The 27,204-nt window shown below is 39.5% G+C and overlaps 1 protein-coding gene and 1 long non-coding RNA gene across 3 annotated transcripts in view; one reads left to right on the top strand and one right to left on the bottom strand.

The window, feature by feature from the left end:
* Window positions 1–782: 782 nt before the first annotated feature.
* LOC139034359 (uncharacterized) lies at window positions 783–24,642 on the top strand. 2 transcript variants are annotated; one of them, XR_011486809.1, is made up of 3 exons: window positions 783–1,160; window positions 15,962–16,423; window positions 20,389–24,642. It is a non-coding gene; the product is annotated as an uncharacterized lncRNA (long non-coding RNA). The 2 variants fall into 2 exon arrangements; XR_011486808.1 differs by lacking the exon at window positions 20,389–24,642 and having other exon boundaries at window positions 15,962–18,052.
* A 1,006-nt stretch (window positions 24,643–25,648) lies between these two features.
* The window catches only part of COMMD10 (COMM domain containing 10), a 188,428-nt gene continuing 186,872 nt past the window's right edge, over window positions 25,649–27,204 (bottom strand). Inside the window, exon 7 of the mRNA XM_020910307.2 lies at window positions 25,649–26,921. Coding sequence (XP_020765966.1) covers window positions 26,883–26,921 — 39 coding nt within the window. The 3' untranslated portion in view covers window positions 25,649–26,882. The remainder of the gene's footprint in view (window positions 26,922–27,204) is intronic.

The following is a 27,204-nucleotide window of genomic DNA, read 5'->3' on the forward strand; positions in this document are numbered from 1 at the left end:
TTTTGTCTAATAAATGGCACAGAGCCAAATCCCGATCTCCTTCCTGCTGAAGATAGAGAAACCGAGAAAATAGTATTTTATGAAATGAGATAGTGGAAAGGAAATAGATTACACATAATCACTTTAAATGTTGGTATCAGCAGAGCCAGAAAATCTGGCTAAATCCCATGGTGAAAATCTCCTAATTTTGAGGGGATTAAATCAACTGAATAATTTTGGATAGGCAGATACTGGAAGTATCCATTTTTATAGTTAAACTACTCCAGGGAAAGAAACTTAATTTTTAATTTTCTGGCAATGAATGCAAGTAGAATTTGGTATTTTTTAAGCTACACAATTGGGACTCTCTTTGATACAATTTACATCTCTAAAATCTCTGCATGCCAGTTGTATTAACATTTTATTCAGAGACAAATTCATAATTTAACTGTTACTACCCAGAAATCATTAGATAGTAATCTCCCATTTACCTTATCAAAGAAGGACCCAGGCATGATTATATCTAGTTGATATAATGATTGCCATAAAAGATTTCCTTTCCCATTTTCAGCACAGAGGCAAAACTCTGAGAATGATACTGATGTTTAGCAGTGGCTAGTGGCCTGTGGGGTCAGTTTCAAGCTATGAGAAGCACAAAACTTTCTCACTTCTCTTGCTTACAGCTTTTTGCCTGGTTGGCTAGAAAGAAAGTTGGCAGACAACACCGGCAGGAAGAGAAACAAAGGCTATCTCACTAAGCATATTACTAAAACTCTTCCCTTAGCAACCGCTAGCAAGGTCCTCAAAAATGCAGAACAAGCTGTGATGAGGAGCTGGGAGCTCTTTCAGGGGTGGAGACTTGGGTTTCATTTTTACTCCTGTATCCTTGGCGCCTAGTATTCTGCTGGGCAGAGCAGAAGCTCAACACATGTGATGCTTGATCAATGGCAGAACACCAGGGGCCCTGCCTCTGAGAAGACATGTGCCCTCCTTCTTTCCTTGCTGAAGTGGTGGGCAAGAAAATAGACCCAGATGGGGCTCACACTTCCTCTTCTCCAAGACATGTTTTCCCTCATATACTCGTCCTTTACCTTCATGGTCAAAACGTGAAGTCTAACTGGTTTTTACCTGTCCTCATGTCTTGTGGGATATTTCCAGAAGCGGGAACAGCCTGTGATGAGGTAAGGAGACATGAGATTGTATAGAATGTTTGTGAAACTATTGTGTCTCTTTCTCTTTTCTTTCCTGTTTCGCCTGTCAAGAGTAAGTGCAGAGGTTAAAGGGAATCATAGTCCTCTGTTCGTGGCACATTATTGTAACCGGTCTATTCAGGTTTCTCTCTGGTTTCATTTACACATTTATTACTTATTCCCATAGAGTTGCTTTTAGTTTGTGACATACTAAGGCTCCTACTGTAACAGATAACCCCTGTCACAAAAGGTCACATAATTTTTTTTTTTTTTTAAAGAAAATCACTTGTATAAAGACATCTGAGAGGATTATAGGGGCTGAGATTCTAGAGAAATAAGGAAGAGAAATGAACTGACCTTCTATAGCTTATTTTTCTCTGGAGGAATTTGTTGATTTTGGCCAGAGGTCAAGCACCTGATTCAGGCTTTACATGAGCAGAATGAGAGAAACAAGAAGAATTTTTTGACAGTCTCACAGGGCTAAGAATCTGAGTGGCCTCAACACACCTCCAGTTTCTTCCAAAGACATTTGCCAAATTCTGAAGTTACACTGACTGTGAACCAAAAAGGCTAAATGGGGCTTTAGGGTGGTCTCACAGTGATGAAGAAAAAACAGAGCCCAGAAGCATGATTCAACAGATGAATGGATAAAGAAGATATGGTCCATATATAAAAATACAATAGAATACTACTCAGCTGTTAAAAGAACAAAATAATGCCATCTGCAGCAACATGACTGCAACTAGAGATTGTCATATTGAGTGAAGTCAGAAAGAGAAAGACAAATACTATATGATATCACTTGTCAGTTCAGTTCAGTTCAGTCGTTCAGTCATGTCCAACTCTTTGCAACATGCCAGGCTTCCCTGTCCATCACTTATACACAGAATCAAAACATGACACAAATAAATCAATCTATGAAACAGAAACAAAATCACGGACATAGAGAACAGACTGGTGGTTGCCAAGGGAGCAACAGGTGGTGGGGGAGTGCTGGAATGGGAGGCTGGGATTAGCAAACGAAGCTTTTGTATATAGAATGGATAAACAAGGCTCTATTGTACAGCATAAAGAACCATATTCAATATTCTGTAATAAACCATAAGGGAAAAGAATATTAAAAAAGAATATATATATCTATGAATCACTTTGCTGTGCAGCAGAAATTAACACAACATTGTAAATCACCTATACTTCAATTTGAAAAGAAACAAACAAAAATAACAAGCCCGTCAAGCATTATGCCCCCTCATTGATGGACCAGGATATAAGATTCAGCAACTTATCTGGCAGGTACCTGACCGCTAAGCAGATTCCCATGCATTTAAGTGAGGTAGAAACTCCCTGTATTTTCAGGGATGTAGCTCTTTCCCACTGGCAGGCGCATCTTTTCAATTTTTCAAGCTGTAAGCAGCCTAGTTGAGGGTTCATACCTTCTCTACAATTTACTCCAATGGACGAGTATTTTCTATGCACAGCATGATGTGAAGAAAATTTGGGAGGCACTGAGGTAAATAATGTATGACAGAAGTAACACTTGGTAAAAAGTTAACATTTCCTTAGAGGCTATACTGAATTTTGCTCTAGCATGCTCTGATCAGGGGAAATTCAATATTTCTAAAAAAAAAAAAAAATGATGCTGGGAAAAACTGAAGGTAGGAGGACAAGAGGACAACAGAGAACAAGATGGTTGGATGGCATCACCGACTCAGTGGACATGAGTTTGAGAAAACTCCAGGAGATGGTGAAGGACAGGGAAGTCTGGAGTGCTGCAGTCAATGCGGTCACAAAGAGTCGCACATGACTGAGCAACTGAACAACGGAAAAACACTTTCTAATTAAACAATTACAATTATGTAGAAAATACTTCAATAATAGCTAATCTAATTCCTAAGGCAAGTCTACCCTGTGCTTATTCAGCCATCATAGCCATAAAGATTCAGTGGGGACAGTCACTGACCCTAAAGCACAGGAACTGTTAATAGGTTCTAGAAAGTTCATCCCTATAACTGAGAAAGCTTTTAATGATGAAGAATGTCACTTAAGGAGAAAAGAAATCTTAACTGTACTTTTTTTTTTCCATTTATTTTTATTAGTTGGAGGCTAATTACTTTACAACATTGCAATGGTTTCTGTCATACATTGAAATGAATTAGCCATGGATTTACATGTATTCCCCATCCCGGTGCCCCCTCCCACCTCCCTCTCCACCCAATCCCTCTGGGTCTTCCCAGTGCACCAGGCCCGAGCACTTGTCTCATGCATCCAACCTGGGCTGGTGATCTGTTTCACCCTAGATAATATACATGTTTCGATGCTGTTCTCTTGAAACATCCCACCCTCACCTTCTCCCACAGAGTCCACAAGTCTGTTCTATACATCTGAGTCTCTTTTTCTGTTTTGCATATAGGGTTATCGTTACCATCTTTCTAAATTCCATATATATGTGTTAGTATACTGTAATGGTCTTTATCTTTCTGGCTTACTTCGCTCTGTATAATGGGCTCCAGTTTCATCCATCTCATTAGAACTGGTTCAAATGAATTCTTTTTAATGGCTGAGTAATATTCCATGGTGTATATGTACCACAGCTTCCTCATCCATTCGTCTGCTGATGGGCATCTAGGTTGCTTCCATGTCCTGGCAATTATAAACAGTGCTGTGATGAACATTGGGGTGCACGTGTCTCTTTCAGATCTGGTTTCCTCAGTGTGTATGCCCAGAAGTGGGATTGCTGGGTCATATGGCAGTTCTATTTCCAGCTTTTTAAGAAATCTCCACACTGTTTTCCATAGCGGCTGTAATAATTTACATTCCCACCAACAGTGTAAGAGGGTTCCCTTTTCTCCACACCCTCTCCAGCATTTATTGCTTGTAGACTTTTGGATAGCAGCCATCCTGACTGGCGTGTAATGGTACCTCATTGTGGTTTTGATTTGCATTTCTCTGATAATGAGTGATGTTGAGCATCTTTTCATGTGTTTTTTTGCCATCTGTATGTCTTCCTTGGAGAAATGTCTGTTGAGTTCTTTGGCCCATTTTTTGATTGGGTCATTTATTTTTCTGGAGTTGAGCTGGAGGAGTTGCTTGTATATTTTTGAGATTAATCCTTTGTCTGTTGCTTCGTTTGCTATTTTCTCCCAATCTGAGGGCTGTCTTTTCACCTTGCTCATAGTTTCCTTTGTTGTGCAAAAGCTTTTAAGTTTCATTAGGTCCCATTTGTTTATTTTTGCTTTTGTTTCTAAAATTCTGGGATGTGGGTCATAGAGGATCCTGCTGTGATTTATGTTGGAGAGTGTTTTGCCTATGTTCTCCTCTAGGAGTTTTATAGTTTCTGGTCTTACATTTAGATCTTTAATCCATTTTGAGTTTATTTTTGTGTATGGTGTTAGAAAGTGTTCTAGTTTCATTCTTTTACAGGTGGTTGACCAGTTTTCCCAGCACTACTTGTTAAAGAGGTTGTCTTTTTTCCATTGTATATCCTTGCCTCCTTTGTCGAAGATAAGGTGACCATAGGTTCATTGATTTATTTCTGGGCCTTCTATTCTGTTCCATTGATCTATATTTCTGTCTTTGTGCCAGTACCATACTGTTTTGATGACTGTGGCTTTGTAGTATATTCTGAAGTCAGGCAGGTTGATTCCTCCAGTTCCATTCTTCTTTCTCAAGGTTACTTTGGCTATTCGAGGTTTTTTGTATTTCCATACAAATTGTGAAATTATTTGTTCTAGTTCTGTGAAAAATACCGTTGGTAGCTTGATAGGGATTGCATTGAATCTATAGATTGCTTTGGGTAGTATAGCCATTTTGACAATATTGATTCTTCCAATCCATGAATACGGTATATTTCTCCATCTGTTTGTGTCCTCTTTGATTTCTTTCATCAGTGTTTTATAGTTTTCTATGTATAGGTCTTTTGTTTCTTTAGGTAGATAAACTCCTAAGTATTTTATTCTTTTTGTTGCAATGGTGAATGGTATTGTTTCCTTAATTTCTCTTTCTGTTTTCTCATTGTTAGTGTATAGGAATGCAAGAGATTTCTGTGTGTTAATTTTATATCCTGCAACTTTACTGTATTCGTTGATTAGCTCTAGTAATTTTCTGGTAGAGTCTTTAGGGTTTTCTATGTAGAGGATTATGTCACCTGCAAACAGAGAGAGTTTCACTTCTTCTTTTCCTATCTGGATTCCTTTTACTTCTTTTTCTGCCCTGATTGCTGTGGCCAACACTTCCAAAACTATGTTGACTGTACTTCTTAAATCGTCCAGTCACACAGCCTTGTGTTTTGGACCCAAAGTGTCCTGACATTTGACTAAAAGGCCAGAGGGGGGGAGAGTCCTTTTATCTCTGAAGCCCCAGAACAGTGTCTAGAACCATGATGGTTGCAGAATCCTTTATCAAATCATAAACAGATGTTTGGCTTTTTTTGTCCTGGGACTTACTTCCTGAATCATTAATGAGGTGGCTGTTTCCAGTTTCATATTTTCAGTTATCTCACCAGCACCGACACAGAAAAGGTGTTTGCTTTTTTTTTCCCCTCTTTGACTCTTTACTAATGTAAAGAGTTAAAAGGGGGGAAAATCATAGTGAGATTTACAGTGCTAAAGCACAACAACCAAATAACAAGCAATTGCACATATTCCTGTTCAAAATATGACCTCCTGGGCTTTGGGGGGAGGAGAGTCACACAGGCCCTTCCCATCCCACGCTGTGATTCCCACAATGCAGGGGGAGCCTGGAGACCTCATGAAGGTCCAAGAAAGGAGACACAATGTGCTACCTTCAGCCTCATTTCTCCTCCTCGTTCCCCTCACTGTTAGGAGCTGTGAAGATATTATCCAGAGCTCTTTCTTCCACAGTGGTGCCTTTCCAAGCTTCAGACACTGAGAAGCGGCCACAGAGCACTGGTTTCTTTATATGCGGGTACTCCCCTGATGCTTAAACAGTGAAGAATCTACCTGAAACATAGGAGACACTGAAGATGTGGGTTCCATCCCTGGGTCAGAAAGATTCCCCTGGAGGAGGAAACGGCAACCCACTCCAGTATTCTTGCCTGGAGATCACATGGACAGAGGAGCCTCTCAGGCTACAGGCCATGGGTCACAAAGAGTCGGACACAACTGAAGTGAGGGAGCAAACATTCTCAACTGTAGGAACTGGCTGGCCCTGTGTACCTTTTCTGTGGAGAACAGGCCTTAGAGTCCTTCTGACTGTATTCAAATGAGAGCTAATAGATAATCTTTAAAAACATTACTCTGTACCTAACTCAGCCTTCACTGACAGATTCTCGGAGGCAGTGAAATAAGCCTTTATGAGGCCCTTCTGTGAGAAGTCAGTGAGGCACACATTTCCTGAACTAAGAGCTCGGGTGGACTGTGTACTTTACTGTTTTTTGTCTAAAATGGAAATTTTCAGAATGTTTTTCATTCTGAAATCCCTCTGCATTGATATTAGGCTTACTTATTTCAATGTAAATTATTAAAATTTCAATATTTTCAGCTTCAGGATATAGAGAGCAAAAGTCCTCGAACTAGATAGCCTAGTGAAGCACCTTCTTCAGGCACAAGTTTTATTAAGGGGATTCTGCAATCAAGATACATAATATTACAGTGCATTATTTTTAATTAGCACAAAAATTTTATGATAAAATATCAAAATTTTAAATGAAGATAAGATCACTAATAGTGCCATTCTGAGCTATACTGAAACCTGAAACAAATGAAAAACTCAGCATATTTTGTTCATCATGAACATGTGAGGTCTCTTCACAATGCACAAAGACATAAAGAAATGACTGAAACCAGACTCAAGTATGACACAGATGTTGTAACTATAAGACAGGAAGTTTAAAGCATTTATGCTAGAGATGCAGATTTGATCCCTGGGTTGGGAAGATCCCCTGGAGTAGGAAATGGCAACAAACTCCAGGATTGTTACCTGAAAATTCCATGGACAGAGGAGCCTGGTGGGCTACAGTCAATGAGGGAGCAGAGTCAGACACAACTGAACACACACACATGATTATTACTGTTAGATGCCATAATAAAAAAGGGTAGATATTATATAAGATCAGATAGATAATGTCAACAGAGAAATGGAAACTATAAGAAAAAATACATGGCAATAGAAGAATAAAAAACAGAGTAACAGAGATGCAGAATGCCTCCAATAAACCCATCAGTAGATCTAAAAAACTTGGTGAATTTGAAGATAAGTCAACAGGATTTATCCAAACAGAAACACAAAGAAACAAGAGAATGGGAAAGAAACAAAAGCAAAACTAGACATCAGAGAGCTGTGAGACGCTCCTAAATGGTGCAAAAATTAGAATTCCTCAAGAAGAGAACAGGTCAAAGTACTTGAAATAATGTCAGGATTTTTCAAAATTAATGACAGACATCACACCCAGATCCAAGCAACTCAGAGAACATCAAGTAGGATTAAAATAAAAACAGAAACCCCAAAACCTAGGCATATCAGTCAAACTTCTAAAAACCAAAGACCAAAGAGAAAATCTTAAAAGCAGCCAGAGGAAAAAAGACACACTGCCAATAAGGGAACAAAGATAAGAGTGAGAGTCAACGCTTTGTGAGTAACAGGCAAGCAAGAAGACAACGGAGTAAGATCTTAAATGGACTCACTGAGAATGCGGTCAACTCACAGTAGACTGTGAATTAAGCACTATATACTAATCCTACACAATACACAGTGACAAACCTGGGTTTGTCCCAGAAATGTACATTTAGCTAGACATTCAAAAATCAACCAATGTAAATTAATGTAATCCAAAATATCAGTAGAATAAGAGAGAAAACATACTTCCCTCTTAATAAATGCAGAAAAAGTATATGTCAAAACTGAACATTCATTCATGATAAAAATTCTCAACAAAGAACTTTCTCAGTCTCATGAATGGCATATGCCCAAAACTTAAAGCTAACATCATACTTAATGGTTGAAAGATAAGAAATAAGGCAATGTTGTTTGTTTTCATCATTTCTAGTTAATATCATCCTGGAGCTCACAGCTAATACAGTAAGAAAAAAAAAAAAAAAACTGTAGAGATCAGAAAGGAAGAAGTAAAACTGTCATTCTCCCCAGACTACATGATCACATGTGCAGAAAATACAAATGAATTCTCAAAAAGCTACTAGAACTAATAAGTGAGTTTATCAAAGTTATAGAATGTGAGACTGAAATAAAAATATCAGTTGTATTCTTATGTATTAGCAGTGAACTATTAGAAACTGAAATACAAAAACACCATTTAATATAGGAATAAAAAACAAAATCCAAAGGGATAATTTTAATAAAACAACTATAAAATGTGTACCTTGAAAATGACAAAACATTGTTGAGGGAAATTTAAAACTGAATTTACTATTGTTAAAATGTGACTTTCTTGCAAATTGATCTATAGATTAAATGCAACCTCAAAATCCACTGCTTTTTGTTTTCCTTCAAGCAATTAACAAATTCATTCCAAAATTTAGAGATAAATATAGGGAACCTAGAATACTCTAAGCAATCTTGAAAAATTATAATGAAGTTTACTTCATGATTTATTATATAGCTACAATTATCAAGCAGCATGGATTTGGAGTGAGGATAAACATGTACATGGGACCAAACAGAGAGTCTAGAATAGACCATCATAATCAATGGTCAATGTGGAAAAGATATCCTTTTAAACAAATGATGCTGGCAAAACTGGATATCTATTTATAGAAGAAATGAACTTTGGCCCTTACATCATTTATCAATATTATTGAAGATGAATTATAGATTTAAACATAAACACTAAAACTATGAAACTTTTAAAAGAAAATATAGGAGAAAATGTTTGTGAATCTGAAAAAGGCAAAGATTTCTTAGGACACAGAAAGCACAAACCATAATAGAAAAACATTGGTAAGGGAAGACTTTTTCAAAATTAAGCTCTCTGCTTTTGAAGGCAAGCCATGGACAGGGAGAAAATATCTGCAATAAATATATCTGACAAAAGAATTATTTCCAGAAAATACAAAGAGCTCTTATTCAGAAGACAACCTAATGAAAAAAAAAATGAGCAAAATATTTGAAAGGACAATTCTTAAAAGAAGATACATGAATGACCAACAAGCATATGAAGAACTGCTGAGTATCTTTGGTCATTATGGCAAATTAAAACCACTACATACCTAGGAAAGCTAAAATTAGAAAGATTTACAACACCAAGTGTTGGTGAGGATGTGACTTATTAACAGTCCTCATGTATGGATGGTGGGAACGTAACATGGTACAACTATTTTGGAAAACAGCTTGGCAACTTCTTAGAAACACACACTTTCCATACCGTTTGTTAGTTCGTAGGCATTTGCTCAAGAAAAATCAAAACGTGTGCTCCCAAAGACAGGCATAAATATTCATAGCAGCTTTACTCATAATAACCCCAAACTGGAATTAATCCAAATCCCATCATAAGATAAACATTTTATGGCATATTCATACAATGGAATACTCTTCAGCAATAAGAAGGAACAAACTTTGGATACATACATAGATAAATCTAAAAAAAAATGCTAAAAATAAATAAAATCAATAAAATAAAATTAAAAAGTTAAAAAATATGCTGAATAAAAGAAGCCTGACACAAAACAACACATACTGTATGCTTTCCATTTACATGAAATACTAGGACAGGCAAAACTAACCTACAATGACAGAAAAGAAATCAGTGGTTGTCTGAGACTGCAGAGATTGACTGCAAAGGGGTCTTTTGGGGATGATAGATATATCTCTATCTATCTGTCTCTTGACTGGAATAGTGGTTACATTGTGTACACATTAGTCAAAATCTATTGAACTGTACAATTAAAATGAGTGGATTTTATTGTATGTAAATCATTTGAAGGCAGGAGGAGAAGGGGATAACAGAGAATGAGATGGTTGGATTGCATCACCAACTTGATGGACATGAGTTTGAGCAAGCTCCAGGAGTTGGTGATGGACAGGGAAGCCTGGCCTGCTGTGGTGCCTGGGGTCACAAAGAGTCGGACATGACTGAGCAACTGAACTGAACTTAAATCAAATTTCAAAAAATTTGACTAAAAATAAAAAATAAATCCTCGTTACTTTTATATTTAGTTTTCAGACAACGGGATCTTAACATCCAAGATGATGTGTTGCATGAAACAAGCTAGGCCATCCTAAAGCCTAAGCTCTAGCCAACTGCTGGATCATAGCCTTTCTTTCAAAGACCCCAGGTCTAGAAGTCAACTATTTGGAATGTCTCTGTTCGCAAAATCCTACCCTAACTGTTAGGAGAGGGTGATGAGGACTTGGCTAACAAAGAAGTCCCACGAAAAGCTATTGTATTCCTAGAGCTTAGAAGAGTGTCTCTTGATTGAATAAATAAGACAAAAGTAAAAGAATAAAGGCATACCTCATTTTATTGTGCTTTGCTTTACTGCGCGTCACAGAAACTGCTTTTTTTTTTTTTTTTTACAAAGTGAAGGTTTGTGGAACTTTGCATTGAGCAAGTCTGTTGGCACCATTTTTCCAATAGTATTATTTTAAAATTAATTTACTTACATTTTTAAAAAACATAATGCAATTGCATGCAATATAATACAGAATAGTGTGAACATAACTATTATATGCACTGGGAAACCAAAAAATGTGTGTGCTTTGCTTTATTGTGATATTCACTTTTTTGTGCTGATCTTCAAGTTAACCTGCAGTTTCTCTGAGGGATGCTTGTATTCCCAGAGACCCCTGATTTCTAGGGCAGTACATATGCAAGGACTGAGAGTCAGGGGTGGAGAGAAGGAAGAAAAACAGTGACCCTGAAGACAGATCACCAGGCCAGCAAGTGCCTCACACTGGCTCTTAGAGCAAGCACAGGTTATGAAGTGCAAAATACAAGCATTAGCAAATCTGGGCAGTATCCTTCCTCACTGACCTCACTGGGCCAGGTAAAAATAGCCATCCTCACTGTAGCAGATTGTGCGTCTGTGTGTCTGTGTGCGCACGTGCACACACGCACGTGAAGTCACGTCTAACTCTTTGTGACTCCATGGACTGTAGCCTTCCAGGCTCCTCTGTCCATGGAATTTTCCAGGCAAGATTACTGGAGCATAGCAGATTCCCTAGTGAGGGAAATTTTATTTCCTGGGTACCTGTAACTCCCAACAAAATGCAGCTCCAGCCAGAGACAACCTACAAAGTACAACTTGCATTTCACTGTTACTCCTTGCAGAAAATCTGGCCTCTCTCAGGACACTCACAGGTGGGACTGTTTTCTCTGGACCCGTGTTGTTTCTTGCTTCCCACCACAGAGGTGTATGCACATCTGAAATCAACTAACCAGCATGGGCTCCTTTTCAATGACAGCCAACAAAGACAGCCTATACATGGCTTAACTCACACAGCTCTTGTTATTTCACATTCCCCCTTGGTTCATATGTGACCCATGTGTTGATGATATAGTAATGACACATACTGTGTCACACATGCCCATACACTCATTGTATTAATAGGATTCAAGCTAGAAGTCATGCTTGGGGGGAAGCTCTAGAGGAGTATGTAGAATAGGATCTGATGGCACTCCACCCCCCCACCCCCGCCCCCCTTAGTAAATACCTTGGCTCCCTGGATGAACATGTGATTAGAAATAGCTAAATGTCCTGCTAAGTAAACCAACATGTCAAAGGAAAACTGTTAGGACAACTAGGCAGCAGATGCTGGAAAGGAGTGATGGAGAGGCTTTCTGTGGGGGTGTAAGACCACCTCAGAGAAATCAGTGATGTTTTGAGGAGGGTAGGACATGGAACATTTGGGTTTCCCCCAAATGCTCAGGAGGCAGTGAGTTAACTGGTGGACAATTACCTGGAAAGGTATCAAACTCTAAACTGAATGCATTTGATAGTCTGCTAGTTGCATTCCAACAGGTAAAAGCATTAGCAGGGCAACTTCTTGGATCCTCCAAATCCAAGAAGTTAGTTGGAAGTTAGTTAGACTCTTGAACTAACCAGGTAAGGGACAATCATTTGGGGGGTATTTCCCCGCATTTCCTGAGATGGCGGTGTATATCACCACTCCTTCTCATCTGACTTGAAGAAGCAATGTGATGGAATGGCAAATGACCATAAGACCTGCTTTCTGCTCTGGGCTCTACTGAGCAGGGGCCCCATAACCTTAGGTATTTCACTTACCTTTGCAGAGCCTCACAAGTAGTTAGACCACTTGGTATTTCCTTAGTTCCTCTGGGTCTTTCCATGTTGTTTTTGTTCATCTTCCAGGATGTTCTTTAGCTTGCCCTCTAGTAGCAGCCATTTACTTGGCCTCCCAGTTGAAGGTCAATGCTGCTTTTTGACCTGCCCTTGGAGTGAATGCTGCTGTTCCCAAATGACATTTGATCAAGTTTATTGAACAAACGAGTGAATAATCACATGCATAAACAAATTCCTGACTCCTTCCTGCATATAATTAGCTCTCTTGGTGGACTGCTATTACTTCCATCAAAAAGGAATATTAAAATTAACTTAAAATGTGCTAGTTAATTGCTCCTTATGCAGGATCTTCTATGTGTCAGGCATCAAAATAGGTACATGCTTATAGTGATCAAAGACAGATGACAAGATCTGGCCCAAAAGAAACTTAAACTATTTCTTGGACCTTGTCTGTGACTCCACAACAACAGTTGGTGAGTATATCAATCAGGAGAGAGAAAACACACAGTGATTTAAATCGGGAAAGTTTAACATAAAGAATTATCGAGTTATAATAAAACAATAACTCTAAGATATAAGAGAGGGCTTCCCTGGTGACTCAGTCAGTAAAGAACCCACCTGCCAATGCAGGAGACCAGGGTTTGATCCCTGGGTAGGGAAGATCCCATGGAGAAGGAAATGGCAACCCACTCCAATATTTTGGCCTGGGAAATCCCATGAACAGAGGAGCCTGGCAGGCTACAGTCCATGGTGTCGCCAAAAGTCAGACACGACTTCATGACTAAACCACCACCAAAACATCGGAGAACTTTATAGGGTACCATAGGTTTGAGGATTTAGAAAAGGCAGGGGAACCAGAGATCAAATTGCCAACATCTGCTGAATCATAGAAAAAGCAAGAGAATTCCAGAAAAAATATCTACTTCTGCTTCATTGACTACACTAAAGTCTTTGATTGTGTGGATCACAATAAACTGGAAAATTCTTCAAGAGATGGGAATACTAGACCACCTGACCTGCCTCTTGAGAAATCTGTATTCAGGTCAACAAACAACAGTTAGAACTGGATATGGAGCAACAGATTGCTTCCAAGTTGGGAAAGGAGTATGTTGACTGTATATTGTCACCTTGTTTATTTAACTTATATGCAGAGTACATCATGTGAAGTGCCAGGCTGGATGAAGCACAAGCTGGGATCAAGACTGCAGGGAGAAATATCAATAACTTCAGATATGCAGATGACACCACCCTTATGGTGAAAGTAAAGAGGAATGAAAGAGCCTCTTGATGAAAGTGAAACAGGAAAGTGAAAAAGCTGGCTCAAAACTCAGCATTCAAAAAATGAAGATCATGGCATTCGGTCCCATCACTTCATGGCAAATAGATCGGGAAACAATGGAAACAGTGACAGACTTTATTTTCTTGGGCTCCAAAATCACTGCAGATGGTGACTGCAGCCATGAAATTAAAAGATGCTTGCTCTTTGGAAGAAAAGCTATGACCAACCTAGACAGCATATTAAAAAGCAGAGACATTACTTTACTGACAAAGTCTGTCTACTCAAAGCTATGTTTTTTCCAGTAGTCATGTATGGATATGAAAGTTGAACCATAAAGAAAGCTGAACACCAAAGAATTGATGCTTTTGAACTCTTAAGAGTCCCTGGGGCTGCAAGGAGACCAAACCAGTCAATCCTAAAGGAAATCAGTCCTGAACACTCATTGGAAGGACCGATGCTGAAAATGAAGCCCCAATACTTTGGCCACCTGATGAGAAGAACTGACTCACTGGAAAAGACCCTGACTCTGGGAAAGATTGAAGGCAGGAGGAAAAGGGGACGATGGAGGATGAGATGGTTGGATGGCATCACCGACTCAATGGACACGAGTCTGAGCAAGCTCTGGGGGTCGGTGATGGACAGGGAAGCCGGGCGTGCTGCAGTCCAAAGGGTCACAAAGAGCTGGACACATGACTGAGCGACTGAACTGAACTGAACTAACAGGCTTGAGGGAGAGTTCAAGGAAAGATGAACTTGGAAGGGGAGGCCCCCATCCACCTCAAGGCTAGGGTTCATACCTGGTTGGAGAAGGCAGCTGATGTCCATTGGAAGGAAGAGAAATTTGTTGTAGGCCAGAGCTTGTCTACAGCACTGGGACAGCAGGAAGCTGCCCTCTGGGAAGTAAGCTACAGCCAGTGACCATATGTGTACAGCTGGAGAATGAACACCATTGTTTGTAGGAGGCTTGGGACACACAGTGTCAGGAGGGCAAACCTAAGGGGCAGGGGGCCTTGGTGAGTCATTGCCAGCCCACAGGTGAGGCGCAGAGGAGGCAGAGGTGAGGCTGTGGGCCAGAAGCTCAGGGAGGCAGCACTTTGTTGGTAGAGCCACAGGACAGCGTTCACCAGGCTAGGCCAGGAATGCAGGGCTGTGATCTGCAGCCCTGGCTGGGGCGGAGCACAGACCTCCAGAGCTCCTCACACCCATACTGGTGAGCAGCGGGTCAGCTGGTGGAGCCTGCAGCAGCCTTTTCTTCCCAGCCAATCCCTCTAGTGCCCTTCACTGAGAAAGCTGAACACAGTGCTCACAGGAGAGGAGAAGAACTTAGAGGGATTCCAACTATTATTGCAGAGCAGGTACTGAAGGGGACATTTTGTGGTGAGAGGCAAACGTCGGCATCCAAAGAACCCCAAACCAGGTGTCAGAATTCTGAGCACAACTTGTGTAATCTTGGACTAGTGACTTAGGTGTCTCAACTTCAGTTTATTCATCTATAAAATGGAAAACTACTCGTCCAACTGACTAAATAAGAATACTGTGAGGATCAAATAAGATGAGAGGTATGAAGGACTTTGTCCACTGTAAAGCGCTGCGCATTTCCACTGGGCATGGCTGTCAACTGTATTCAGTATTTCATGTGTTGTCCCACCAAGGGGCGATATTCCCCTGGGATCAAGGCCAAAGAGATGAGACCCTGTCTTGTTTCCTTTGAACTGGCACAAAGTAAGGAGTTACCAGAACTATACCGTTTTTCTTACTGACAATCACATGAAGTGAGGAGCTGAAGCTGAAGGTAAAGCTGTGTCTGACCAAGCAAGGAACAACCTCAGCTCCTCAGAGTGGCCCCCACTGATATTTCCCCATCTTTCTTCCTATTGTCAGAAAGCTGCTGGAACAGTCAGTAGGGAGAACCTCTTTGCCCCTTCCCTGATCAGCCTCTTCCTGAGGTCCTGGAGCAATGCCTTTATGGTAGTATCAGCTCAAGGAGCTTCTAGAAAGACCTCACTTGCTGGCCTATTAAATAGATGGTGGATAACTAAATACATAAATGAATGAATAAATAGGCAGAGTTGCCCAGCTAAGGTCTTGTCAGAATCCACTTTGAATATGATAACCATAGGGCCACCAAAAGCCATTTTTCTTTAAATATAAGATCTTTAAATGCACATATGCACACATGCACCCAAGCCACTGCACATTCCTTTCTCCATTACTTCCTTAAAAACATAAATAAATGACGAAATTAGGCATATATGCATAGCAACTGCTAATTTACTCATTTATTTATTGCACTTTTGCAGCAGAAACCTCATAGCAGCACAGACCAGAGCTCCATCTGGACACCATGGGCACTGCTGTCTGAGGTCTGGAGAGTCTCTCTCCACATAAAGGGTCCGCTCCTGGTGGTCTGTGGCCCCCACCCCCGATCCTAAGACTGCTGCGGATTCACGTGGGGAGGAAGCTGGGAACAAGCTGGGAACAGCTGGAGGGGACGAAAACTGAGGACATGCTGACTGGTCTGGGAGACAACTTCCTGCCATCTGCCTCTCCTCCCCCACAATGGCAGTCCTGAAGAAGCAGAAAAAGCAAGCAAGTTTAATTATTCTGAGACATATCCTGGGACATTTCAGAGTCCCCTGCAAAGGAACTGAAATGTTGCATGCTCTTTAACGCTAAACGTCACTAATTAGAAATTGTTGTTGTTGGTCTGCCTGTAAGACATTTTGTGGATGATGTTCAGCCCAGCCAGCACTTTCATAAATGTGAGTACATCAATGGTTAATTGTTCGAGGTAGAAACAACGTGGTGTTGCAAAATCGGTTTGCTTTGCTTTTGACACACACTGGTATGGGTTAAATACTTCAGGGTAAAACTAATACATGGAATAAGTCTTTAATTCAGTCATTCCACCTGAAGCAAATCCCATGGGTTTCATATGATGTGAATCAACCCCACTCAGAGATAACTAAACACATTAAGAAGAGGTAGCTCTGAAGTGGCTCGGACATCTGTTACTGGAGCACACAGGGTAACCTGATCAGCCAATTAACATCTCATCGTGTCCTCTCCTCAGTCTCCTTCTTAGCTGGGTTGCTTTGTCATCGCTTAGTCTGCAAAGAGAGGAACTCAGTTTTCGATTGTTCTTTTTCCCTCCATGAATTCAGCAAGTGGTCAAAAGACAAAATCACGTCAGGCTATCAAAGGTACATTCCATACCTCTTTAGCTTCCTAGGGAGTTGCAGAGAGAGGCTGAGGTTCAAGTCTTAGAAACACAGAGGAAGTCATGAGTGTTGAGGTCACTTTCCATCCTCTAGTGAACTGGTTTCACTGTTCTGTTGTGGCCTTTGAAACTGACTTAGCAACGTCTCCCCTGTTTTCAGAGACACGGATATTTTATTAGGAAGAAAGCTGGTCTTCTTCAGAGGGAGTCAGCTATTGACTTTAAAGCCTTCTCTCACTCAACGCCTACCTGAGAGTTAAGGTATGGACGATGCCTTTCTTTGGTCCATAGCTCTCTACATGTTTACCACTGAAAAATAAGACATTTGCAAAGAAGAGTTATAAGAGACAGAGGAGAAATTGTGATTGCATTTAATGGCACACACACACACACACACACACACACACAGAGAAAGACTGATAGCAAATAAGAAACAGACAGACACTTTAGTATTACCTTTCAGAGCTTGTTCAGACTGGGTTAGAATACATGGTTCACTCTTAAGAACCCTCCCCACCTCCCACCAGCACCTCAGGTTCAGCTCAAATTCTGGACGATCACTAGTCCCTGCCACCATACAGCACAAAACTACAGCAATGCTGCTTTGTTGAGGCAGAGAAGGAAAGGCTAGGCCTTCTTTCTCCAGGTGCTGCCGGCAAGTCCATCCCAGAGTGAAAGCAGGAAGTGCAAGAGAGGACTACCACTGCACAAACATGGGCTTTTTATAGCACCTGCCCATCCGTAAACATCAACCAGGATTTTACAGTTGACCAAACAAAATGGCAAATCCTTCACTCTTAAAAGCTGTGGGGAAGCTAGAAAGGGAGAAAACAGCAAAGTAGGTAGAGAGACAGTCCTTTCCCTATAAAACATTCACCCTCTACCCACAAACATGTTCTATTTGAAAACCGATACAGAGAAGCTTATGAAATAGAGGTGGCTTCTTTAGGAAAGCCTAAAATACATGTAATTCAGTCTTAGAAATGTGATGAAATAAGGAATAATCATTTAATTATAGGAGGATTTTTTACTTCTCAAGAAATATGATTCTAAAGAAAGAAAACTTGACTTTTTGAGGTCCCACCTTTTCAAGTAAATACTTTTGTAACCCTAGATCCCCCAGCACAGACTACAAAGCTAAATATAAGAAATAATAAAAACGTTTTTGAGACTACAACGATTACAAATTTAACTGAATGTAAAGCCCAAAGAAAAGGGATCCAAAAGTAAAATGCATTTATGGAAATGGCATTACCTCAAGGAAAATAATCCAGGAAACCGAGACAGGAGGAAAGGTTCCCAGAAGCCAGTAGAGAAGAACCATAGCACTATAAAATCAGAACATGTGAGCTAATTTCTCACTGAGCGCCTGGAGGAATAACCCTACAGACGGTGGTCACACCCTGTGGACCCACCAGCTCAGGGCACCTACCGATACATCTGAGTCGGTCCAGAACTTTATAAGACCACTGACCCAAACATGCGCTCAGTCATTCAGTCGTGTCCAACTCTTTTGTGACCCCCATGGACTTTAGCCTGCCAGGCTCTTCTGTCCATGGGCTTCTCCAGGCAAGAATACTGCAGTGGGTTGCCATGCCCTCCTCCAGGGGATCTTCCCGACCCAGGGACGGAACCTACATCTCCTGTGCCTCCTGCATTGCAAACATACAAGGGAAGTTAACAGCACATCTGACAGAGGGGGCCACTCCCAGAGGCCCTCAAGCCTGCTGACTAGGGGCTGCCTGTGTTGGGTAATTTTCAAGTCCAGAAAGTGGGTGCACCCAACTGGCTGATGATTTATCACTATTCTAGTTCTTTCAGGTCACACAAGTACGGGACATACTCTGCAGTAAGGAGCCCCGACACTCTGACACAGAGAGTCCTTTCTGCCATGAGGTAGAAAAATCAGATGTTATAAATCATGACTCTATCAAGAAGAAACTGATCCCTCACACTGGGATTCTACATCTAAACACACAGTCTTGGAAACAGGGAAAATTTTAACGGAAGTGTTACTAAACAGCTTTCTACATGGTTCTCTGCAACTTGCTTGCCTTCTGCATTATCTATGTGAACTTTTTCAGACTTCTGTTCTAAGTGATCGCAAATATACAAGCTGGACAATCTGTGATGTGTAAGGAGAGATGTCTTTCTAAAACTTTGCCACTGAACTGCCCACATTAGTGGGGAAAGCTTCTTTGTAAACAGGGTGTTCATATGTATCTTTAATCAAGACAACTTTTTCAATAGGAAACTGAAATCTGGGTAATAAGCTCACAAAATCTATACATACTTAACAAACATCTCAATGTCAGAGTGTTGCTGATGTCTCTCTGGAGTGCGCCATTTGACCCTGTGGCATAAATCACCTCTGAATTTCATAGGAACATAACTGCTTTTCAGACTCTGTAGCAACAGTACCAGAAGCATGTCTAAGTCAACTTCATGACCACCAGAAACCTCCTCCCAGTAGCGGGAAAACTTGCTCCAGCATTCTGGAAAGGAGAAATCTGGGTCTCTAGCAGGTTATCAGGCTTTTATTCTCTTCATACATATTTCCTATGTGGTGAAGGAAAGGATCAGTGACTTGAGGTAACCCTCCCCAGAAGAGAAGTGGTTACTCCCTAAGCAGATTATCAATATATTTGGCTAAGGCCATTTGAAACCTAGTTGTGTAAATCTGAGGTTTATGATGGTTTTGTTTGTTTTTAAGAATTCAGATAGCACAGTGCAAATAAGAGAGGCAGAGGGAGAAAAACTATTAGTGCACCCCATTAGTTCGTTCAGCCAATATGTCTTCAATACCCTGATGTTCACAGGGCTACTTACACCAGCACATGATGGAGAGGCTGGAATACAAAGCAGAGCACATGGTCTGGGATGCATGAGTCACTGCTCTGTCTGATCATTTGGAAAATTACTGCGCTCTGCTGCCAGAGCATACCAGCATTCCTGAACGAGGAGAAACGCTGAACCTTCCAAAGCTAAAGTGCTACAGCAGCCTGTTTCTGGGGACAGCTTCTGGCTGTGTTCGTAGGTTGCCTGGTTGGACCTGTAGGAAGAATCTGAACCGTGGACTAGAAACAGCACAAAGAAAATCTGGTTATTCTAGAAGCAGAGAGACATGGGAAACAACCTTGAGATATCACTGAGCTCCACACTTCCCAGCAAATCTGTATTAATTAAAGATTAGAAAAACCTTATTATTGACTTCTCCTTAAAGAATTCAGGAAGGATGTGTTGTATTCTTCAAAACTTCAAAAATAAATTCAACTATTGAATTTACTTTTAAATGCTTTCCCCTTCTTTCCTTTACCTAGATTCCTTTGAAGAAAAATTTATTAAAACCCAAGTCATTTATAGAATGAGATTCTCATACTCATTAAAAGACGCTAAAAATGACTTAACTCTAGTTTTACTAAGGGAACATTATTATCTATTCATTATTTTTCCAGCTTTGGAGATTAAAACAGTTTCTCTAATCCTGTAACATCCTCTTCCTTACAGATACACAGCCTGGACCTGCTTCAACTTTCTTGTCTTTGCAGACACTTCTTTTGAAATGAAAACTAATAGCTTTCTATTTCAAATAAAACAAAGAAAGCAAGCAATGAGAACTCTCAGCACTCGGATTTGGATCACAGGTCTTGAGTCAGCTAGTACAACCTTATTACACTTCAGACAAAAGCAAAAGACCTTTGATAAGATTCTAGAGTATGTTTGACAGGGGTAGCAGGGAGGGACAGGGAAGGAAGCAATGATAAAATCCTTAAAAGTCTCAAAAATTATAAATGCCATTAAGCTTTACTATAAAGTCCCTCAAATTAATGTGCTCCTAATATTAGCATTAAATGAGGCTGATGTATTGAGTAGAACTATTTGCATAATGATGACAAAAATCAAAGTTTTAGGGAAGCAAAATTGACTCATTTGAAACTTAAATTCTAATTCCTGAGCAGTTTCTGACTAATGAACCTGAACAAGTCAGAACTGTCCTGGCTCTCTTCTTCAACAGTGGAAAACGGATTATGTAAAATGTTGGGGGAAATTTATAACATATACCTATGGTTTCTTAAACTTTCCAAGGGAGGGGTTCATATATCCTCCAGTAGTCCTAAGAGCTTAGTCTGAAGTTGCAGGCTGCGAGCACAAAGTTTTTTGGAAATTTCCCATTTTCTCTTTAATTTTTATATGTACTTCCAACTAGATTGTTGTTGTTTAGTTGCTAAGCTGTGTCTGACTCTTTTGTGACCCCATGGACTATAGTCCGCCAGGCTTCTCTGTCCATGGGATTTCCCTTGCCAGTATTCCCAGGCAAGAATACTGGAGTGGGTTGCCATTTCCTTCTCCAGGGGATCTTCCCGACCCAGGGATTGAACCCATGGTCTCCTGTGTTTCCTGCATTGGCAGGCAGATTCTTTACCACTATGCCACCTGGGAAGAGCATTTCCAATTATATGCTGTAAATTACTGGCTAATTAAAATCATGGCACCCCCATTTAAGCTACCAGTTAAGATGCTGTACTAAAAAGACACCAAATACAGTTATTAAACAAAATATTTATCTCTCATGTAAGGGTCTGGAGGCAAAAGCTTGTCAAGAGCATATCAGCAGTACTGCCCCATAAGCATATTTGGGGACCAGCCTCCTTCCATCTTGTTGCTCTCTATCCCTTAAGGCATCATCCTTATCTTCTCAGTTAAAACCGTGTGTGTGATAGTCACTCAGTCATGTCCAACTCTTTGTGACCCTATGGACTGTAGCCTGTCAGGCTTTTTAGTCCATGGAATTCTCCAGGCAAGAACACTGGAGTGTGTTGCCATTTCCTTCTCCCATCAAATCTATGTTTTAGAAAGGGCAAAGAAAAGTGAAGATGAATACAATTTCCACTAACTTTTCATTGGTGTGACCTAGTCATATGGCTGCAGGAGATATAGAGCATGAAAAAACACAGAGTCTAACTGGATGACCAAGTGGCTGGCAAAAATTAAAAGTGATGCTACAGAAATACATACCCATCTGTCTTAGAAATTTATGTACCTACCAACTGCAATATTCCTCGAGGGATGCCTTAAAGATGTGTGGTATATAAGAAATGGGTCTGTAACTGTTTCATGTAAAGAGCCAGGTAATAAATATTATGGGCTTCCCAGGTGGTTCATTCGTAAAGAATCCACCTGCCAAGCAGGAGACGTGGGTTCGATCCCTGGGTCGGGAAGATCCTTTGGACAAGGAAATGGCAACCTACTCCAGTATTCTTGCCTGGGAAACTCCATGGGCAGAGGAGCCTGGTAGGCTGTAGTTTATGGGGTTGCAAAAAGCGTCAGACACAACTTAGCAGCTAAACACAAGTAAATATGATGGGCTTCCCGGGGACATGCTCTCTGCTGCGACTACTTAACTCTGCTGCTGTATTGCAAAAGCAGCCTTGGACTGTATGACTGTATGTAAGTGAAAGAACATGACTAGTGTTAGTCATCTGTCACAACATAACAAATTACTACAACATTAGAAGTTTAAATCTACATGCATTTATTATCTCACATTACCGTGGATCAGGACCAGAGTCAGGGTCCTTCATCTAGGCTCTCACAAGGCTGCAATCACAGTCAACTGGAGTATGCTCTCATCCGGAGACTTGACTGGGAAAGAATCTACTTCCAACCCACTCCAGCTGTGAGAGGACTTATTTCCTTGTGGCTGTAAGCCTGAGGGCTTAGGGCCTCAGCCTCCTGGTGGCTGCTGGCTGCCCTCAGCACCTAGAGGTCACCTGCAGTTCCGTGCCGTGCGGTTCTGTCCAGAGCCCCTCTTACAATATGGCAGCCGGTTTCTTCAAAGTCAGGAAGGGAGGAAGTCTCTAAATGAGTTTGGTATCATGACAATTTTATGTAACATAACAGTTACAGGAGTGACATCCCATTACCTTTGTCATATTTTATTGGCTAGAAGCAGGTTAATACGTGCTGCCCACACACAAGGGGACAGGATCAGACCTAGGTATAAATATCAAAAGACAGGGATGACTGAGAGTTTGTCCACCAGAGCTGTGTTCCAATAAAACTTTATAAAAACAAGTGGTGAGCTGTATTAGGCTCACAAGGCATAGTTTACAGACAACTGGTATAATAAATAAGGTGTAGAAGTCATTGTTTAAGGTAAGAAGAGGTAAGAATTCGTTGAACAGAGTTAGAGAGGAAGAATCCTCAGAGCTAGGAGAGCTATGTAGAAAGATGGTGCTATCCCATAACACACCTATTACCTTGTTAATAAAAAAAAATTAAGAATGGGACAGATGGACATTATGCTTAAATCTAGTTATCATAAGATAGAGTTGTTATTAGAACACTAATTAAATTCAGAAGGAGTTTCATAGTAAGCTTTCTCCAGGTTTACTTTAATTCACACCTTACATGGGATAATTTCAACAGAAAGCCTAGTCATTTTCTTAGTGATTATGAAAGTGACAGCTAATACTTATGTGATTATTGTAAATCAGGAATTATGCTAAATGTTTAATTTGAAATATCTCATTTAATCTTCATAATAATTCCATGTAATTTAGATTATTATTATTCCCATCACAAAGATTAGGAAACTGAGCTTAAGCTAATTAAGTAACACAAAAGGCAATAAAACTAGTATATGACTCTTAGTCTGTCCTGAGGTTCTAGACACTTAAATTTTACTTGAAGTTTAATGTGAAGTCTTTGAAGGTTTAATGCAGGGAGGTAGTGTAAGTTAACATGGTTAATGTTTGTAGTGATATACATGGAGCCAGAGAGTCATACAAAGTGAAATGAGTCAGAAAGAGAAATATATATACCATATATTAATGCATGTATATGGAATCTAGAAAAATGGCACAGATGAACCTATTTGCAGAGCAGGACTAGAGACACAGACATAGAGAATAGACATGTGGACACAAGGGGGAAGGGGAGAGTGAACCAAACTGACAGAGTTGCACTGACATATATACTGCACAATATGCAGTGTATGTGTAAAATATGAACCTTTGGGGAAGTAATTTATCAGTATGCAAAAATGACCTTAAAATAAATATAAATTAAAAAAACAAACACAAAGAGGGATGTGTGTGCTTACATTTACACGAGACATCTGAAATGATAAAAACCAAATGTTTCCAATGAGTTAGGTGGGTACTCCTGGGGAGAGAATCTTTTTTTACACATTTTTAAAAAATAGGCAATTTTATATTTACAATAAAATTTCATTAAAAGTAAAAATAAAAAGTAAATCTTCATACTTTTGGCATAATCCCACTTCTAGGAATCTGTATTAATAATAAAATAATGAAAAAATGTGGTCTATGGTTTATTTATAATGATCTTCACCAGTGAGTTCTTTAGTATTTTTTAAAATTGAAAATCATCTAAATGACCAACACTGATAGATTGGATAATTAAATAATAATTATCCATTCAAATGAAGGACTACCTAATGATAGTAGAGAAAGATATGTGAATAGGAAAAAAAAAATAACCTTCAATAAAATCTACTAAAATGTCATTAATGGCCCTTTCTGAAAAATGTGAGTATATAACTTCAGGTTACTCCTTTATGAGTTTTTGGTGTTTCCCAATTTAAAAAATCAGATTTTCTCACCAAAGAATTGCAAATATTATTTGCAATACTTCCTTCTAACAAGTAATTATATTTTTATTCAATCCTCATGACAAGCATTCACATAAAACATGTTTATCTGCTAAGAAAGAAGGTTTCAGTTTCCACTTATCACTCCACCCACCTTATTTCTGTGAAAAAATAACACACAATAATCTTTGGGAATGACACCTTCTTTTTTATTTGTGTATCATAACAATGGTAGTGGCTTAAGAAGTAAAATTATCTGCAATTAAATATGCTTCAAGAATAATTATGCTCTTAGCTGGAATTAGCCAAAGGCAATGGCACCCCACTCCAGTACTCTTGGCCTGGAAAGTCCCATGGACGGAGGAGCCTGGTAGGCTGCAGTCCATGGGGTTGCTAAGAGTCAGACACGACTGAGAGACTTCACTTTCACCTTTCACTTTCATGCATTGGAGGAGGAAATGGCAACCCACTCCAGTGTTCTTGCCTGGAGAATCCCAGGGATGGGGGAACCTCGTGGGCTGCCGTCTATGGGGTCGCACAGAGTCGGACACGACTGAAGCAACTTAGCAGCAGCAGCAGCAGCAGCTAGAATTAGACCTCCAATTACCCATCCTTCCTTCAGTGCCTTTGGTCACACTTTCCTGAACTAAACTAATGGAGAGAAAACTATTTACCACTATGTTAAGCTACAATAGGAAATTTCATTATGAAGTGTCACATTTCACTTAGATACCTACACTGGGAATTAAGTCAGCATCATACCAGTGAAAACGTCTACCTATTCATATGGTCACTGTCAGGAAGGCCTAACAAATTCAGCTTGAAATGATGGATGTCTATTTGTACATAAGAAGAAGTCTGAAAGAATATTTACCAAAATGTTTATAGCAGTCAGGTACGTTCCTCTGGGGACCAGCAGAACAGTGCATAAAAATATAAGATAGGTCCTGCAAGCTATATACAGAAACAAATCCTATTACATTATAAAAGTGTCTTCTAGATATGCTATCGATGGAAGTTTGAGTTTAACAACTTTTCAAATCAATCAACTATGGATAGCCACTATAATATTTACATTCTGAAATAATCCAAACACCTAATCCTTCTAAACAACAACATACAAACACACATATAAATAAATAAGGGCATAAATTCCATATACTGAACATTTATTTGGGAGACATTTAACATTTGTATTACTCAGACACCTCATATAAGGACTGTGATTTGAATCCAAAGGCTCTGTTAAGTCATATTTGAATATCTCTGCTGTCCTCACTTTCTCTCATTTTCTCCTTCTCTCCTGTTTTCCTTCTTTCCTCCCTCCCTTGCTGTCTGCCTGTCTCCCTAGAAAAAATACAGTACAGACTTTTCATTCATAAAAACTTCAAGTGATTATTTTATGCAGGCAACTATACTCATAAGTATATATAGCCATAGCAAAAAATACTGTGCACTTTAGTTCAACTAATTTTAAGACATTAAAATCTCATTGATTGAAATTAATTACCATATTTACAGAAAGAGAATATAAAAATGTTTTAAAAATTTAAGGATATTCATTTAGCACTCATTACAATTATTTTTACTCATGATCTGAATCTGTGTCCTATGCTATGAAATGAATTACTATTAATTTGCAGTACAAGGAACTCAGCTCCATAATAGGGCATTTAAAAATAAGAATTCATGAAATGGAGGAAACATTGTGAAAAACCCCCATATAGGAAATTATTGAAAAAATTACATACCTTGTTATAGAAATCAAACAATTCCTTGTGACTGAATTCCACACAAAAATGTAAACTGTTATTAAATCATTAAACTCAGAGAAAAAAATTAAAGCATGCAGAGATGCTCATTAGAGTTGACTCATAAACTAGTACTAGCTTTCTTTAAAATTTCAAAATATACTCATTATATTCAAGGGAAAAAAGGCCATAATGTATTTAATTGAATGTGGCTACTGTCTTATGTTTATTAATGTAATTAATGACATTCTGTGTTCTAAGGTATACATTATATTGTATCCACAGATCCTCCTTAATACACCAAAGTATCATCAAGTATGTAAAAAATAAACAGGTCAGGCAATAAAGCAAAAATAAGCAGTAAAAACCACATGATGGCCACTTTTGTTTCCTTTAAAACAATGTTCTTAAACAACTGCTTGCTTTTGTCACACAGAACTAGAGAATGTATATTAGAACATCGGTACTCAGAACAATGATCTTCCTCAGCTGTTATTTGTCTAAGAAGCAATAAGCCATATAATTTACAAGGAGAAAGCGACTGAATCCTTCAGAAAACACAACCTGGCAGTTAATCTTCAAAGCAAAATAAGGAGGTGGCAGAAGTGTGATAGAGAAACCAGTCTTCAAGAACATCATGTAAGGGAATCCAGCTGTGCTTGTATGGTCTCTAGCTGTTTATAAAGACAAAAAAAAGAGAGAGAGAGTTGGTGAAGGAGAGAAATTCATATGAAGTGTTGTTTAGAAACATGCAAATGAAGAAAAAGAATGCAACTGGTAGCTCTGCATTTTAAATCCACTCACAGAGCAATAAATATACCACTTAGAAAATTTTTCTTTTTATGTGGAGCTATTAGAATTCCAGCTTGCTGTTTTCAAATTTGTAAAGAAGGATTTCTAAATACTATTGTTTAAAACGTACCTAGCTGTTTTATTTTAAATGATCACTATATAAGA

The sequence above is a fragment of the Odocoileus virginianus genome, chromosome 3 (assembly GCF_023699985.2).
Source record: "Odocoileus virginianus isolate 20LAN1187 ecotype Illinois chromosome 3, Ovbor_1.2, whole genome shotgun sequence".
NCBI lineage: Eukaryota > Metazoa > Chordata > Mammalia > Artiodactyla > Cervidae > Odocoileus > Odocoileus virginianus.